Below are 16,607 nucleotides of genomic sequence, written 5' to 3' on the forward strand. Positions count from 1 at the left end.
CAAAGGAAAAAGACAGGGCTAACACGTCATTAAATTACACAGCCTTGAAGTTTGGTCTAGATCATTACACTGCTGCAACAATTAGACTTTTTAACAGCAGCAAATTGGGTATGGCTACTATAGCAATCCTGAGCTTTGAAAAGATTTGTAGCTCAGGTTGAGGTTCTGGATTTGGTCTGCTTGCTGAGCTGGAAGGTTCGTTTTCAGCTTCCAACACAGCGAGCAAACCTTTGACCTAGAGTTTGGAAATATCAGACTCAGACAGTCTAATAACTCAACAGTTGTTGGACAGATTTCAAACCAAACATGATCAAATAATAATGGAAAACCATGTATGTGGTTGTTGAATGCCAGAGGTCAGGGAAAAGCTTAAGGTTCGGGAATATTTTGCTTAACTCAAAAAGGTGATTTGAATTTCTACACCCAGGAAGATTGCTTTAGGTGGGACATTGAAGTTACTGGAAAACACTACACCTTCAAAAGACATTAAACTGTCAGCCAAATCACTGATGTTATTTTACGGCAAATCTGACCATGAATCAAAATATAATCAATTAGATATCTGCTCAATACAAATGAGAAAAGTATTGAAATTATAGATGCATAAATCATCTTTCTTAAATGAAGACAAATGAACCAGGGCTAATTATTAAGCCATTCTAAATTATTTCTTTAAAAACGCTTACTTTTCAGCACAAAATCTCCTTTAGAAACTGGCACAATCAGTAATTTGACAAAGGTATATATTTCTGAACATTGAAAAATCAAATATTATACGCGTAATTTCAATTTAAAAAGTATGCCCTTTTACGTAGAAAAAACAATAAATTATTACTCAGCTCAAAACTTGTTCTGCTATTCAATTAGATCAGAGTTAATTTTACATTAGATTTAAATCAACATGTTCATCCATTTTGTGACACCTCCAGAGGCTGGTGAGACTTCATCCCAGAGTTTCTGGCCCACAGATAGGGAACTATCACACTGCAATGAGACTAATTTAGGCTGCAATTCCATTTACCAACATTTTCTTGATTTTCTTAACTCGCTGATGTATTCAAATCTATCGATCTTTAACATGAAAAGTCAATCAAGCATCCATAGATGCTTTTGGACATTGAATGCCTGATTCTATCACTATGCGCATGAAGAAATTATTCTTGATTTCATCCCTAACCGGCTCAAGTTTCATTTTCAGTGAATCCATACAATGGACTTCCCCACCAGATACCATTCCTACTAAATTCCCCCTTCATTTCAAATACCTCAATTCAATAATACTTCAATCTTCTCAACTCAACTGAATACAAACAAATTATGCCACTCCTTATAACTTAACCTTTCAAATCCAAATCTGATTCTAGTGAATCAGTGCTGTACCTCCTGCAAATGCATGGAGGCAACAACAAAATACAGGAAATAAGTATGGAATCTGATATTTTAAATTCATTTTTTTATTTTAACATTCAAAGGTTTAGTCCCCAAACTAAAATACAGTAATCTAAGCAACTGCACAATTTAAGCAGCACTTTCACACTTCTGAATTGTTACTTTTCAAGATAAGAAAAAGCGTTATTGTTCGAGTATGTTCCTTATCTAGATTTCGGTTTATATGTATACATGGCTCCTGGTCCCTCAACATAAAAGCAAATCAAGATTTTAATGACATTGCGAGATGTCCAATAGCATTGGCAGACATTCCGTTACTATTAATATCCTGGGGATTACCGCTGACCAGAAAGTGAACTAACCATATTAACTTGTGGCTACAGGAGATCACAGGATAGGAATGCTAAAAATAATTCATCTCCTGACTCTCCAAAGTCTCCGTAATTACAAGGCACAAACCAGGATTGTGACTGAACATCCCCCCCATTTGCCTGAATGAGTGCAGCTTGACGCCATGCAGGAAAAGCAGACCACTTGATTATCTGTGGATGTGGTGTGTCAGTCATTCCACCCACCGCTGACAGTGTTAGTATCATCTACAAGATGCACTGCAGAAATTCACTAAGGGTCTTTCAAAATAACACCTTCAAAATCCATGACTTCTTCCAAAGGAAGACAAAGACAATAGATATATGGGAATACCTCTATCTCAAAGTTCCCCTCCTAGTCACTCACCATCCTAACCTGGAACTATATCACCAGACTAAAATCCAAGATCTGTCTCCCTAACAGCACTGTTACTGTCCCCACACCAAAAGGACAGTAGCAGTTCAAAAAGGCATCTCACAATATAGGCAACAAATGCTGGGCCCACCAGTGATTGCACATATCACCCAAATAACAAAAACAAGTCTCTCAGAACCATGTACGTACAACCTCAAATCTCTATTGTGAACACTGACAGATTTGCCAACTTATTTAACTTGTGATCCTTTCTAACATCCTGCTTTCATTTACACTTACTACAGCTCCTAACAGTGTCACCCGTGAACCCTTATATACTACTACAAATCCTTCAGCCAAGGCATCACATTGCAAAGTTAAGTCTCAGTTCAGATGCCCGAGACACCTAATAAAGAACATAACTCTTATTCCTACTATACCCTACCTTCCAACAAAATACAAATTTATATTAAATTTTAGTGAACTTTCAGTTTTGTTAATAATCACATTTTTTTGAATTGTATGAAACATCCACAAACATTTCTGAAGCACTTAGTGACTCCCTCAAAATGTTTAACTCAATTTGCCAGATGTGGCCCCACTTTCACAAATGTATGCTGAATGATCGTATTTATGCTTGTACCAGCTTTGAGTCATACTATTCTTCGTGAAAAATTTCTAATTTATTTCCTAATTGATGTCAAACCTGTTTGCTCCAGCTTTCTTAAATAATAGAGCTTTGTTTTTAACTCTGCATATACAGAGGAATCAAGATTATCTGAAGGTCAGGGACAGCGAGAATTTTGTTCAGTTAATTGAATGCCGGATAATCGAATGCTGGATAACAGTTTATCTATGCATCAGGACCCTGCGATCTTGTTCGGATAATTCGAAATTCGGATAATTGATGCCAGATAATAGAGGTTCCTCTGTGTACAGTTTAATGTCGCCACCAAATATTGCCAGGTCAATTAAATTCCATTTCCCAATGAATTACCTCAAAGCATTCATCCCATGAACTAGAGCTTAAACAAATTAGTCTAGGTTTGCAAAATCTTCCATTGACATGACCACTACTTTCTCCTATAACAATGTTTTGACTACTTTACGGAGTGAAAAGCCCCTGCAACTGCAAACAAATTGCAGAATGGACAACTGATTTAGCCAAGTCCAATGTGGATGCATGTGAAGTTTAAAAGTATAGGCACAGCATGCAGAAAAAAGTACTTTTACTTCACAGCTATCTCTATGTTACTTTAGACATCATAATCTCTTAAATATTTGGAGATTGTTTCCCTTGGTTAAGAGCAAGCAGTTAAGCAAAACATAAGCAATAACCCAGGGAGCAAATGGAAAGTTAAACAATCCCACACGTGACTGGCTTGAGTCAATTCTCCGAAGCATTTGGATTACATACTTGGAATCCTAGATTTGTTGTATGTGATATTCTTTCATTGAAACTCATGATGGCATTAAAACATGAATTCTGATAAATGAATTCCTTTTCTTTATCACCTGTATTTAGACACCACACCAACTTTGATACCAAGCTGAATTATTAGACCAGAGTCCAGTCAAAAGTACCTTTTAAGGAAATGTCTTAAAAATGGAAAGAAAAGTACAAAGGGTGACAATTTGAAAGGGAAAATTTCAGACTCAGCATTTAGACAATTGAAGGCAAGGCCACCGATGCTGCAACAATTAAAAATTGGTAATTCTCAAGAAGTAAAGATTTGCAAAATGAAGAGCTCTGGGGATAGAGGGTAGGGGTTGTGAGGCTGGAAGAAATTACAAAGATTGGCAGCAATAGACCTTTGACAGAGTTAATGTAAGCTATGAGCATCAGTGTGGGTTAGAACATGAGAAAACGTTTAAATGGCCAAATTTGTGGAGGGCAGAAGAGTAGTAGCTGTCCATGAAAACATTGGGATAGTCAATTTAGCAGAAATATTGAGGATGGTTTCACAAAAAAGCCATGGTAAAGGCAGAGTTGAACTATGTTATACAGGTGGCAACAGGTGGTCTTTGTGATGGCACCAGATGTAAGAAGCTCACCTCAGAGTCAACAATAAAACTGAGGTGGTCCCGCCTCAAACAGCTGTCAGTAAGATGAATGATGCCACGATCAAAGTAGAATTTGTGATGGGGACCAAAGACAATATTTAGCTGGAGGAAATTTCTGTTTGCCCAGAACAGTTCAAAGGCAGTTGAAGGCTCTCAGAATTGAGATAAGGTAAAGTTAAGGTAACATTAAATCTCAATTTATTGTCACCATAGTGTATTCAGGTTTTTAATATTAAAGTAACTTACGTTTTTTCCTGTGCTCCACTAGGCCAAGTGCTTGCTTTGCAGAGCACTTAGCAAACCAATTGTCACCTAATAAAACCGTGACTTCATTTGTATGGATTAGCTGTCCTGGCATAAATGCAAGAGGGCCAAATGGCACCTGTCACAAAACAAAAATGAAATAAAAATGTCAAGCCTACAATGATAAGTTGAATGTTCTATAAACCAAAACAGCAATATAAATTCATTGGTATAACCTCTTTAAAAATAAACCTTTATCAGTTTTATGCAAGAAAAATATATTTCACAGTCGTCTTCGGGAGATCCAACACTTCAAACTATCAAAAGTATTGCAAAAAATAGCATGCTCTTCAAACTTGGAGTTGAAAATTTATAAATGCTGTACATGATTCCCATGACCAAAACAGTTTCATTTTAAATAAACATTGTACATGCAATAAGGGATCCAAGAAGACAGCTCTGAAGTGAAAATGTTCAGTGCCAAATCTGTCTCAAACAAGATTAAAAGGAATTTACATAAAGCATTCTGCAGCATTCAAACTCTTAAAATGCAAATTTAAGGCCAGTTAATTGCTAATCCTATGAATTAGGCAGGAAAACAATGATGCTCTTGGTTAAAAAGTTACCATGTTCAAATGTTTCAATTATACTAGAACTGAGAAATAAGGCCTTCCTGGTAATCTACTGTTCAAGCAGGAAATGATTCAGCCAAACAGGCTAGGAAGACTTTGTCTCCAGTATATTTTGTTTCTGACAAGTTTGTTCTCATCCATAATCACTACTTAGAATCTTCAAGTGGTTTTGGAACAAGAAGGTGCTCAAATGTGACAAATTTTATATTTTAGAAGATTGAGCTATCTTCCATCTGCACTTTAGCATAATAACCTCCACTTGTGCAAAGCAACTAAAGGCAGGATAAAACAAGGAGTAAGCAAGGAATCCTGTACCTTCAAGGAAGAAAGAAAAATAGTTGCACAAATTACGGCAAAAATGTAGCCACTAGTGGTCATAACTTTACTGACTCAACAGACCAGGAATCCAGTCAATTTAAGAAGATTTGACTTAGGCGATCACAAAAGTGGAGGATGGAGGAATGAAAATCAAAAGGATGGAAAGTACAGTAGAATCAGCAATATTCTTCATAGATACTCAATTGCAATGAAGTGTCACTTCCATTGTGATTCTAATTTCATAATTAACTGACTCTAATTTTGATAATCTTGAGACGGTTTTTCAATTACGACAACCTAAACATCTTTTCAATTTTGACAACTCAAAAACTTAATTGCTTGCAGCTTGGATAGCCCAAAGCTAAAATCCTTCTGTAAGCGTGAAATTCTTCTGAACTGGAAACTGATTCAGAACTGAACAAAGGACATAATATAAGTTTCACTGAGGAGAGTCAATGACACTTGGCTAACAGCTCTAACTTACAAGACTAAAAATCAGAGAAGCTCTCAGAGAAACAGGTTGAGTTTTCACACGTTTCAGGGAGAAAAGAAAAAGCCCACAAACGTTTGCAAGGGAAAGCTAAAAAGCTTGTCAGGAAGATTTCATACTCACCATAACATCATATGACACCTTATCAGGCAAATTTTTAAGCCTGCCTTGCAGGGCTTCATAGTCGTTTTGCACTTTAACCCTAAAAGTTAACAGTTAATTTTGAGTTATTCAAATTATTTATGTATAAATATCAATTGCTTTCAAAACATGCATAATTCTTGACTTTTAATATTACACCTGTATATAGACTGCTAACAGAGCTTATATGCAATGTGATTACAGGGACTTTAGCAAAGTACTTAAAGACTTTTTGCAAGAGGAATATTGTGTAAACAGTAATTAGGATTCAGTGCTGATAATGCTCTACAGAACATTTGAGACAGCTGAAAATCGCGCTCATACAATTTCCAAATTTCAAAATTCCAAATATTAAAAAGCACTATTCTAATTCTATAAAAATAGTTCAACAATAACTTTCTAATTGTTTATTTCAAAATAATTACACAACCTAGAACTTACTGCATTACTTCAGAACCTGGAACATCATAAATGATAAATTAATCTGCCAATGGAAGGAGGATGCAATGCCTATTTCCAATGGATCAGTGGGTAAATAACTGGCAGGTAAGGTAAGAAATCAGGTTCAATTGCTGTTCTTATCAAAAGCTCGACAGTGTCAAATGATTGAAGGCAGCACAAATGTGCTCAGTGTCCTTGAACTTGAAAAGCATTGAACAATAACAAAAAAAAAGGCCATGCAAGCACACTGAAAATCAACAGCAGAAATCCTGATGAATTTCTTCCATTGTTAATCAGAGGCAAAAATTCTATCACTGATGCGAAAAATGAAGGAGAACAGATGGGAAGAGATGTGAGAATTTCTACAATATCTTAAATTTGATTTTCTCCCCGTCAACCTCATAAGAAAGCTAGCCGATTCTATGCATAAATTCTGGGTTACAGTGGATTCAGATTTGACAAATCCAAGTATATTTACATTTACATTTATATTAATACAGTAGTTCACCCACCCATCTATTACTGTTTAAAATAGCTGGGATCTGGCAGAACAAAACCAAGAACACAAACTCCAAACCATAATATCTGTTCTCCACATCAATGAGATAATTCTTTAGTTTGCCAAGTGAATGATCTTGAATTTAAGCTCTGCACCCGAAGTACAAAATAACTCAGCTGTATGAACAGTTTTAAAACTTCATTTATGTTATTTACAAAGTACAGGATATTCTTTAACTCTCAGATCAGGAATACTAAGTTCAGTTATTAATAAAGAATTATTAGGAGTTTCATATTGATAGCCTATTTAGTATTAAGTACAGCAAGAAAATTACTTTCACCCATGAAAACAATGAACAAATATTAAGATACATGTTTTTCCATGTTGATCAATTTCCACTGACAGGATATATTTCTAATAATTGACAAGCAAAATTTAAAAATGTGAAAGACTATAATACAGTAAACATGTTCACAAATGTTTGAGCTTACCAGTGCTGGATTTTTTCCTTGCAGCTTGAAACCACCTGTTATTAAAATAGACAACTGCTCATGAAAAGCAATGTCAAGAATTCCAAGACTGTTCATACTGTAAACAAAAATATAGCAAAAAAACTGCAACTTAATTGACCAAAAAACCTGAAACAAAAGATTTTGGGAAGACTTTCATTTGTTTGTAAGCAATATCGGTGTCTCATGGTAATATAAATGGATACTTTATGTTTTCCTTCACAAACATTTCACTAAAAAAAAACTTTAGTTAAAATAATGAACAAGGGAGATAAAAAGATGTTGCTTTCCTCAAATTGGGTATACAAATCTCTCATGAATTCCTTATCTTTCACATGTGACCAAATCAAATGCCTGCCCAATTTCCTAAGGGAAAATTATCTGAACTCAAGGCATATTCCCCCCCTTTGCCTTTCTTTCCGAATGAGTTAATTGTTTTTTGTGAAAGTTATTGACATCACTTCATATGAGCACAATTTGAAGCAAAACAATTAGGTAACTGCAATGAACAAGATCACCTTTAGGTGAGATGTGATCACAAAAAAAAATACAAAATGCAATGCAATCTAATCTTCAATTAAAAAATTGAATACTTTGCAAGTAATGCACTTCATAGACAACCTGAAGAACTGTTCATTGAAAACGTGACAGGCTAAACATTTGGTACTACGAAGGAGCTCAGGAATATTCTGACAAGGACATTTTTTCAGTTTGTATCAAAAGTTGATTAACTTGCTTCCAATTATATAAGCAAAGTAATTCTACACAAGTTGTACATCTAAAAGAGTAAAACGTAAGTCTGAATTAATTTGACACAATTCTTCTATACAAAAAGCAGTAGAATGCAAATGAACTTCAAAAGACAGAAAAGCAAACAGATAAGGCTATTCAAGGAACCAAGAGAGTTTAAAGTTTGATTGTCATAGGAGGGAAGGATCAAAGGTTGCTAAAACACAAGGGAATGATCTCCTTGGTTACACACAGAATTACTTTAAAATCAATCACCTCAATGTTCCTTCAGCCATAAGACTGAAACACTGTCAATACTTTATTTTAAATTAATTAGGTTCTTGTCCAAATCATTTAAAAAATGTGCTGCTACATATACACAATCTGCCAACATAAAGACAGACTACATGTGAATACTTTTGAAAATTTAGTATGGACATACTATCTTGTTCTTTCACTGCTCTGTTGAGAGTTAATAAATTTGGTCCCCTTAACAGGGAAAGCAAAAATTAAATCCTGTTCTATCATTATCCAATAAATCTTAGTGACATCTTGCATGTGGAAGTATTAGATCACAAAGGGACAGGTTCAGCTTCAACATTGTGGCTGAACTGCCTGCGTCACTGTTCATGCTAGTGCATGACATTTGGCTATGTAAGCAAGATCCTGGCTCTCACCCATAAATACTTCTCAAACAGGTAGACAAAAATAATTGAGGGACATAAGAGATAACAACAGTAATTGGAGTATTGATTTTATTTGGGGCTTCACAATGTGGGCGGCATGGTGGCACAGTGGTTAGCACTGCTACCTCACAGCGCCAGAGACCCGGGTTCAATTCCTGCCTCAGGCGACTGACTGTGTGGAGTTTGCACGTTCTCCCAGTGTCTGCGTGGGTTTCCTCCGGGTGCTCTAGTTTCCTCCCACAGTCCAAAGAAGTGCAGGTCAGGTGAATTGGCCATGCTAAATTGCCCGTAGTGTTAGGTAGGGGTAGATGTAGGGGTATGGGTGGGTTGCGCTTCGGCGGGGCGGTGTGGACTTGTTGGGCCGAAGGGCCTGTTTCCACACTGTAAGTAATCTAATCTAAAAAAAATGATTTTTCAAAACGGCAAAATTATCCAAGTGCAAGTTCTCATCATCCCCAATTTCCAAAATCTGCTTTCAAAGGAACAGACACACTTGCCTCCTTCCCCCACTGCCAATCCACTTGTCAGCACTCAAATTATTATTTCACTCCTGAAGAGTTAATGGACTACATTCTGACCAAAAGTTCTGAGACTTGCTATCTTGGCAGCAGGTGAAATGCTGTCATCATGTGGAAGTCTGCTGCTCCTGCTGTCATCGAAACAGCAGAAAGAACTAGAGGTAGTTGTTTTCAACAAAAGACATTTCAATGCAAAGCTGAAGATACCCTGAAGATCACAGACAATGAGCAGCATGAGAAATAGTTGATGGTACAATATTAAACTTTTCAATAAATACAGAGGAAGTGACTGAAAACCTGTTAGTTTAAATTTTGTCCCAACCAATAAATGTTCAGTTTATACCAAAAAAGAATGATTCAACAAACTTTCATTATTTTTACCTCCATAAATGGTAAAGAATATTAACTGCACATTTGCTTTTTCTACGTGAAATATATTAAAATACAGAAAAGAACATCTTTACACTTATTACATATTACTCTCCACAGAATTAGTGTTCATAGTGAACAGTTCACAGTTGTTCCCAACTTTGAATGGATTTACGCTTCCCCTCTGCTGTGAGTTAAAGGAACCACCTGTTTGAAGTAAATTTTTGGAGTGGTTCCTAAAATCATTTCCAGCAAAAGAGCCTTTGCCTGTGGTGTTCCCCTCCGTTATGCTCCTGGAATCCATAAATGGATGGCTTCAACAAGAGACCATCTCCCTCTTATGGTAGCTGGCAAAAGCCAAGTCACTTCTACTCTGACCATGTAAGACTCTTTTTTTTTGTGATACTCATTGATATCTAAGCCTTCTTTACATTCTTTTTCACAGATGGGAGTTGTATACAGGTATTGAAGCAAGAGTCAGGATGTAGGGAAGAAAATAAATCAGGAAATAGGAAAGACATATTAAAAAAGGTCTCGTTATAACAAGCATGGACTTCAATGTGCAGGTGGACGAGGAAAATCAGGTTGGTAGCAGATCTCAGGAAAAATAAATTGTGGAATGTCGAAGAGATGATTTTTTGGAGCAGCATGTGGTAGAGCCCTACTAAAGGACAGGCAATTCTGGATTTGGTGACTGGTACTGCAAGAGACTTGATTAGGGAGCTTAAGGTGAAGGAATCCCAAAGGAGCAGTGCCCACAAGATAACAATTTCCCTCCAGTTTGAGGGGGAGAAGCTGGAATCAAATGGTACTACAATTGAGCAAAGATAACTACAAACACATAGGAGAGGAGCAGGCCATAATTAATTGGAAGGGGGACCTACCAGGGAGGATGTGGAACAGCAATTGCAGTTTCTCACTGAATTTAGGAAGCATAGCAGAAATGTATCCAACAAAAGAAAAATGCGAAGAGAAGACAAGGCAACCATGGCTGACAAAGGAAGTCAGGGGCAGCATACAAGCAAAATAAATAGCATACAATTTGAAGATGATTACTGGAAAACCAGAGGATTGGTTGGCCTTTAGAAACCAGCAGATGGCAACTAAAAAAGCAATAAGGAAGAGAAGCTAGCTAGTAATAGAAACCAAGATTGCAAAGAGTTTCTTTAGATACCTTAAAGGGAAAAGACAGGCATGAGTGGACATTGGATCGCTGGAAAATTAGTCTGGAGAAGCAGTAATGGAGAACAAAGAAATGGCAGAGGAACTGAATTGGTAATTTGCATCAGTTTTCACATTAGCAGCACACCAGAACTTCAAAAGTCAAAGGGCAGGAGTGTTGTGGTCTTCACTAAGGAGAAGGTGCATGGGAAGCTGAAAGGTTTGAAGGTGGATAAATTACCTGGACCAGATGAACCTCACCCAAAAGTTCTAAAGAAGATAACTAAGCAGATTGTAGAGGTATAGGTGGTGATTCTTCAGAAATCACTGGAGTCAGGGAGGATCCCAGAAGACTGGAAATAGCTAATTAAACATCCCTGTTTAAGGAAGGGAGGCAGAAGACAGGAACCTATAACCTATTTAGTGTGACCTTGATCATTGCTAAGGTTTCATAGCACATTATTATGGATGAGAAGTATATTTGGAAGTGCACGCTAACATAGGGCTGGTTCAACATGACAGTCGCACATTAGGAGGTCACACCTGACAAGTCTGTTAGAATTCTTTGAGGTAACAAACAAGTTAGAGAAAGGAGATCCAGTTAGACAACAGACAATAGGTGCAGGAGTAGGCCATTCTGCCCTTCGAGCCTGCACAACCATTCAAACGATCATGGCTGATCATCCTTAATCAGAATCCGGTTCCTGCCTTATCTGCATAACCCTTGATTCCACTATCCTTGAGAGCTCTATCAACTCTTTTTTAAATGAATCCAGAGACTTTCCTGCTGCCAGAGTGTCCAATCCTTTAATAATTTTGTGTCTCAATCAGATCCCCTCTCAGTCTTCTAAACTCAAGGGTATACAAGCCCAGTCACTCCAGTCTTTCAGTGTAAGGTAATCCCGCCATTCCAGGAATTGACCTCGTGAACCTACGCTGCACTCCCTCAATAGCCAGAATGTCTTTCCTTAAATTTGGAGACCAGAACTGCACACAGTACTCCAAGTGTGGTCTCACCAGGGCCCTGTACAGCTGCAGAAGAACCTCTTTGCTTCTATACTCGATCCCTCTTGTTATGAAGACCAGCATGCTATTAGCCTTCTTCATTACCTGCTGTACCTGCATGCTTACCTTCATTGACTCGTGCACAAGAACACCCAGGTCTCTCTGTACTGCCCCTTTACCTAAATTGATTCCATTTAGGTAGTAATCTGCCTTTCTGTTCTTGTCACCAAAGTGGATAACCATACATTTATCCGCATTAAACTGCATCTGCCATGCATCTGACCACTCACCTAACTTGTCCAGGTCACCCTGTAATCTCCTAACATCATCACATTTCACCCTGCCACCCAGCTTAGTATCATCAGCAAATTTGCTAATGTTATTGCTAATATCATCTTCTATATCATTAACATATATTGTAAGAAGCTGCAGTCCCAGTACTGATCCCTGCGGTACCCCACTGGTCACTGCTTGGATTCCGAAATGGAGCCGTTTACATTTGACATTATCTGTCTGGGTTTCCAGAAGGCCTCTGACAAGGTGCCATACAGGAGGTTGCTCAATAAGATAAACGCCAACGGTGTTAGGGGCAAGGTACTGGTATGGATTGAGGATAGGCTGGCTGGCAGTAGGCAGAGAATGGGGCAAAGGGATGTTTCTCAGGGTGACAAGCAGAATTCCAAACACTTCAGTTTTGGGACCACAACTAGTCATGTTATACATTAACTACCTGGACAAAGGAAGAGAGGTTATTGTTGCTAAGTTTGCAGATGACACAAAGATAGGTGAAGAGACAGGTATTAACAAGGGAAGTGGTGAAGCTGCGGAAGAATTTGGACAGTTCGGAGAGTGGCAAAGAAATCGCACATGGAATACAATGTGAGAAAGTGACAGATTGTGCACGTTGTAAGGAAACCTACTGCTGAAGCTGTATAAGAGTCTGGTCAGACCACATATGGCATATTGAGCCTGGTTAATTTGTGGAACTCATTGCTGCAGAGGAGTAAGGTCACCAAGTTATATTTAAGACAGAGATAGATTCTTGACTGATAAGAGGATCAAGGATTACAACAAAAAGGCAGCAGAATGGGGTTGAGAAACTAATCAGTCATAATGAAATGTCAGAGGAGACACATTGGGTTGATTGGCCTAATTTTGCTATGGCATATAGACAATGAAAGAAGCATGTGTTTTACAGAAAGAGAAATACTTATCAGCTACCTTGATCCAAATTTTTTCCAATCCTACTAGTAACTGGACAGTTGACAGCACAATGGTTGACAACCTAATATTTTCAACATCTTTCTCAGCCATTGAGTCACAGTGGTTTCCCTACTGTGATCTCAGAGACTGATACCATTGTCTCCAAGTGTGAACACCTTACACCATCATCCCGGTGTCATAATGTGAGCTTCCATGGGATCTTGAAATATTCCTGGCCTGTTAAACAGGTTACACAACCGTTATTGTATTCTTAAATTTAAAGATGGCCATTGTAGCCTGTGATTCAAGCATAGATATTTGATAAAACTTTGATTTGCATGAAAAAAAAGCTGCCAACTCTTAATACAAATATTCATTTAAATTTTGCATATCAACTCTCCAAGATAAGCTTGGCTCAAAAACTTGGGAGTCAGTCCTTTTTTCTACATCACCCGATGTCAGTCATTACTAAATTACATAATAAAACATGTTTGGCAAAATACATTAGAACAGTGTGATACAGGAATTATTACTTTTAAAACATATTATAAATTATTAACTATTTCCACAATTTGAAATTACTGCAATTGAGTTCCTGTTATGAAACTCTGCCAGAATAAACCAATTACTTATGAATTACTGGATCAACTAGTCCAATAACTAAAAAGAATGTTTACCCAGTCATTCAAAAAGAGTTTATCCAGAAACTAGATCAGCCATACATCGTTTCAATTGTACTGTCAATGAAGCTGGGACTTAGGTGCACTCTTCGCTGCCAATTATGGGCTATGAAGCAAAAGATCTTCTGATTGCTATCATGAGTTCCCTGCTGATTGTGAGCATATCAAGAGAGAAATAAGCATGTATAGTGGTAATGCCCTGCAGCTGACTATCACGGTCAGGCCTGTACATAAATTACTACTTGAAAAAATGAGGATAACTGCAAGCATGCTTGGGCATGAGCCTATGGATTGAACAAATTGAACAAATAGAAAAGAGAAAATTAGAAAAACAAGGGAATTAGAGGGAACCATTACAGAACAATGTGTCAGGAAAAAGCAATTGTCGGAACTGTCTCAATGTGAGTGATATTACAGAAAAAAAGCAACAAAGTCAAATGGCTCATCAAGCCTGCTCCACCATTCAAAATGATTATGATTGGTCTTTAACTTCACCTCCAACTTCCCACCTGATCTTCATATTCCTTCATGCCCATAAAATTAAACATTGAACACAAGTAGAGGGCTGAAGGGCCTGTTCCTGTGCTGTACTTCTCTTTGAACCGACAGCAGAGAATTCCAAAGATTCACAATCCTGTGAATGAGGAAATTCTTTCTGATTTCAGTTTTGATGATTGATTTGTTATTGAGACACTATTCTCCCTAGTTCTGCATCTTGAGGAAACCTCTCAGTGTCTTATGTCAGATATACACTAAATCCCGAATGTCAAAAAAAAATCAGAAAATGAGTCAAGCATCATATATATTAGAAGATACAGAAGCCTGAACACACACACACACGCACCAACAGGTTCAGGAACAGCTTCTCCCTGGCTGTTATTAAGCTGATACATGAACTCTCTAGCCTCAAACAATAGTGAGGAGAAAGTGAGGGCTGCAGATGGCTTATGCCCGGAAACGTCGATTCTCCTGTTCCTTGGATGCTGCCTGACCTGCTGCGCTTTTCCAGCAACACATTTTCAGCTCAAATAATAGTGATCGCGTTAAGTGATCTCACCGACTGCATCCCCTGTGCGAGGTAACCTGTATGCCTCCGTCTTTTTACTACTTCAGATCTATACACGCTTGATCTGCCTACTGCTCGTAAACACAACTTGTGTACTTCTGCACATGTGACAACGAACCAATAAACTTTTCAAAATATTGAGTATAATTGTTTGCGTTGACAGCTATTAGAGTACTACACTAGACAACGGTTTTGGTCACTAAAAGTGGAAAACGTTATTCTTTGAAAGATGAGAACCAGGTTACTCATCTCACTGGGGAGATGAATATAAATAAACTCCCAGAAAGACGGAAGCAACATGTAAAAAGTATTCCCGTTTCGCTGACGGGAGATTTCTACCCGAGCTGGACCGACTGCCCTTCAATCGATGAAAACAACAAGAAAGGGATCTGAATCACAGCCCGGCCCAGACCCCGCTACACCGGGGGGGGGGGGGGGAATGAGGAGGTCTGTCTGAGCCACCAGTAAACAGATGACAACGGATCTGAGCAGACCGGGCGGTGACACTTTGACCAAAACATAACCTGGGCCCGCAGCCTGGAGCCTGAAACAAAAACCCCGCTGCAGCCCAGGCTCCTTCTCCTCGTTCTTCCGCCTGATTTTAACACAATGGCCGCCGCCGCTGCTGCCGCTTATTTACGGCCTTTACCTTTCCGTGCTCTTCTCGGAGCCGTGAGAGAGTCAGTGGCTGGGAGTGCGGCGGTTTGCCTGCGGCACAGGGCCGATGCTGCGAGTCTGCCATTTCCTCCAGAGCCGGAGCCGGAGCCCGAGCTTGTGTTTGATAAACACTCAGGAACTGGGAGTCCTAAAGAAATGTTTATGTATGTGATAACTGCAGCTGCACAACTCCTCACTCCTCGTCCGCATAGAGAGAGCAGGTCTTGTCATCAACACTGTCGGAGCGGAAAACATTTCACACTCGCATTATTAGCACAAGTAGCCCGAAGCGCAGCTTTTCCTTTTTTCGCCGAAGCCGCTCGGTCTCAGCAAATCCAACCGCCCGACGCCATCTTGCTCCGGGACGGTCTGGAGCGCGGCACGTGACACAAGGGGGGCGGGATGCGACTCGACACGTGATACAAAGGGCGGGGATGTAACACTACAATTGACATGGGGGTGGCGGGGATGCAACTCCACACGTGACACGAGGGGCGGGGATGCAACGCGATACGTCGAACAAGGGGCGGGGACCGTCTTGAAAAGTCACTATTGAGCACGTGACAACGGTAGGGAGTCTCGCGAGAGGGAGAGAGTATGCACCTGTTGTGAAGTAGTGCAGGTGTGGTGAACAGGTGCAGGTACGGTAGATTGCTGTGAGAGGAATCAAACAGGTGTGTCACTCCTCAAAGCACTACCATTGTTCTGTCTGGAAAGGTTTCTACCATTAATGACTTCACGCTAAGTTTATGAATGTAATTTTTCAGATCTGTCTTTCATATTCAAAATGATGTGGGGTGCCGGTGTTGGACTGGGGTGGACAAAGTTAAAAATCACAACACCAGGTTATATCCGACAGGTTTGTTTGGAAGCATTCGTTTTCAAAGTGCTGTTCCTTCGTCAGGTAAGTAGTGGGGTAGGATTATAAGACACAATGTATAGCAAAAAGTCTCAGTGTCATGACATTGTACAAACCTAGAATGCTCTTAAGTCTTTAGATCTCACTCATGAATGGACACACCTTGGTAAAGACTGTTTTGGTTAAGTCTTAACAGCAAGCTAGATTTGTTCAGTATATTGTTTT

The 16,607-nt window shown here is 38.8% G+C and overlaps 1 protein-coding gene across 1 annotated transcript in view; it reads right to left on the reverse strand.

The window, feature by feature from the left end:
- The window catches only part of uri1 (URI1 prefoldin like chaperone), a 44,723-nt gene extending 28,818 nt beyond the window's left edge, over window positions 1–15,905 (reverse strand). The window contains exons 1-4 of the mRNA XM_072596191.1: window positions 15,516–15,905; window positions 7,432–7,466; window positions 5,983–6,061; window positions 4,423–4,558 (exon numbers count right to left, since the gene is read on the reverse strand). Coding sequence (XP_072452292.1) covers window positions 4,423–4,558; window positions 5,983–6,061; window positions 7,432–7,466; window positions 15,516–15,608 — 343 coding nt within the window. The 5' untranslated portion in view covers window positions 15,609–15,905. The remainder of the gene's footprint in view (window positions 1–4,422; window positions 4,559–5,982; window positions 6,062–7,431; window positions 7,467–15,515) is intronic.
- Between the last annotated feature and the right edge of the window lie 702 nt (window positions 15,906–16,607).

The sequence above is a fragment of the Chiloscyllium punctatum genome, chromosome 26, assembly GCF_047496795.1.
Source record: "Chiloscyllium punctatum isolate Juve2018m chromosome 26, sChiPun1.3, whole genome shotgun sequence".
In the NCBI taxonomy this organism is placed as follows: Eukaryota; Metazoa; Chordata; class Chondrichthyes; order Orectolobiformes; family Hemiscylliidae; genus Chiloscyllium; species Chiloscyllium punctatum.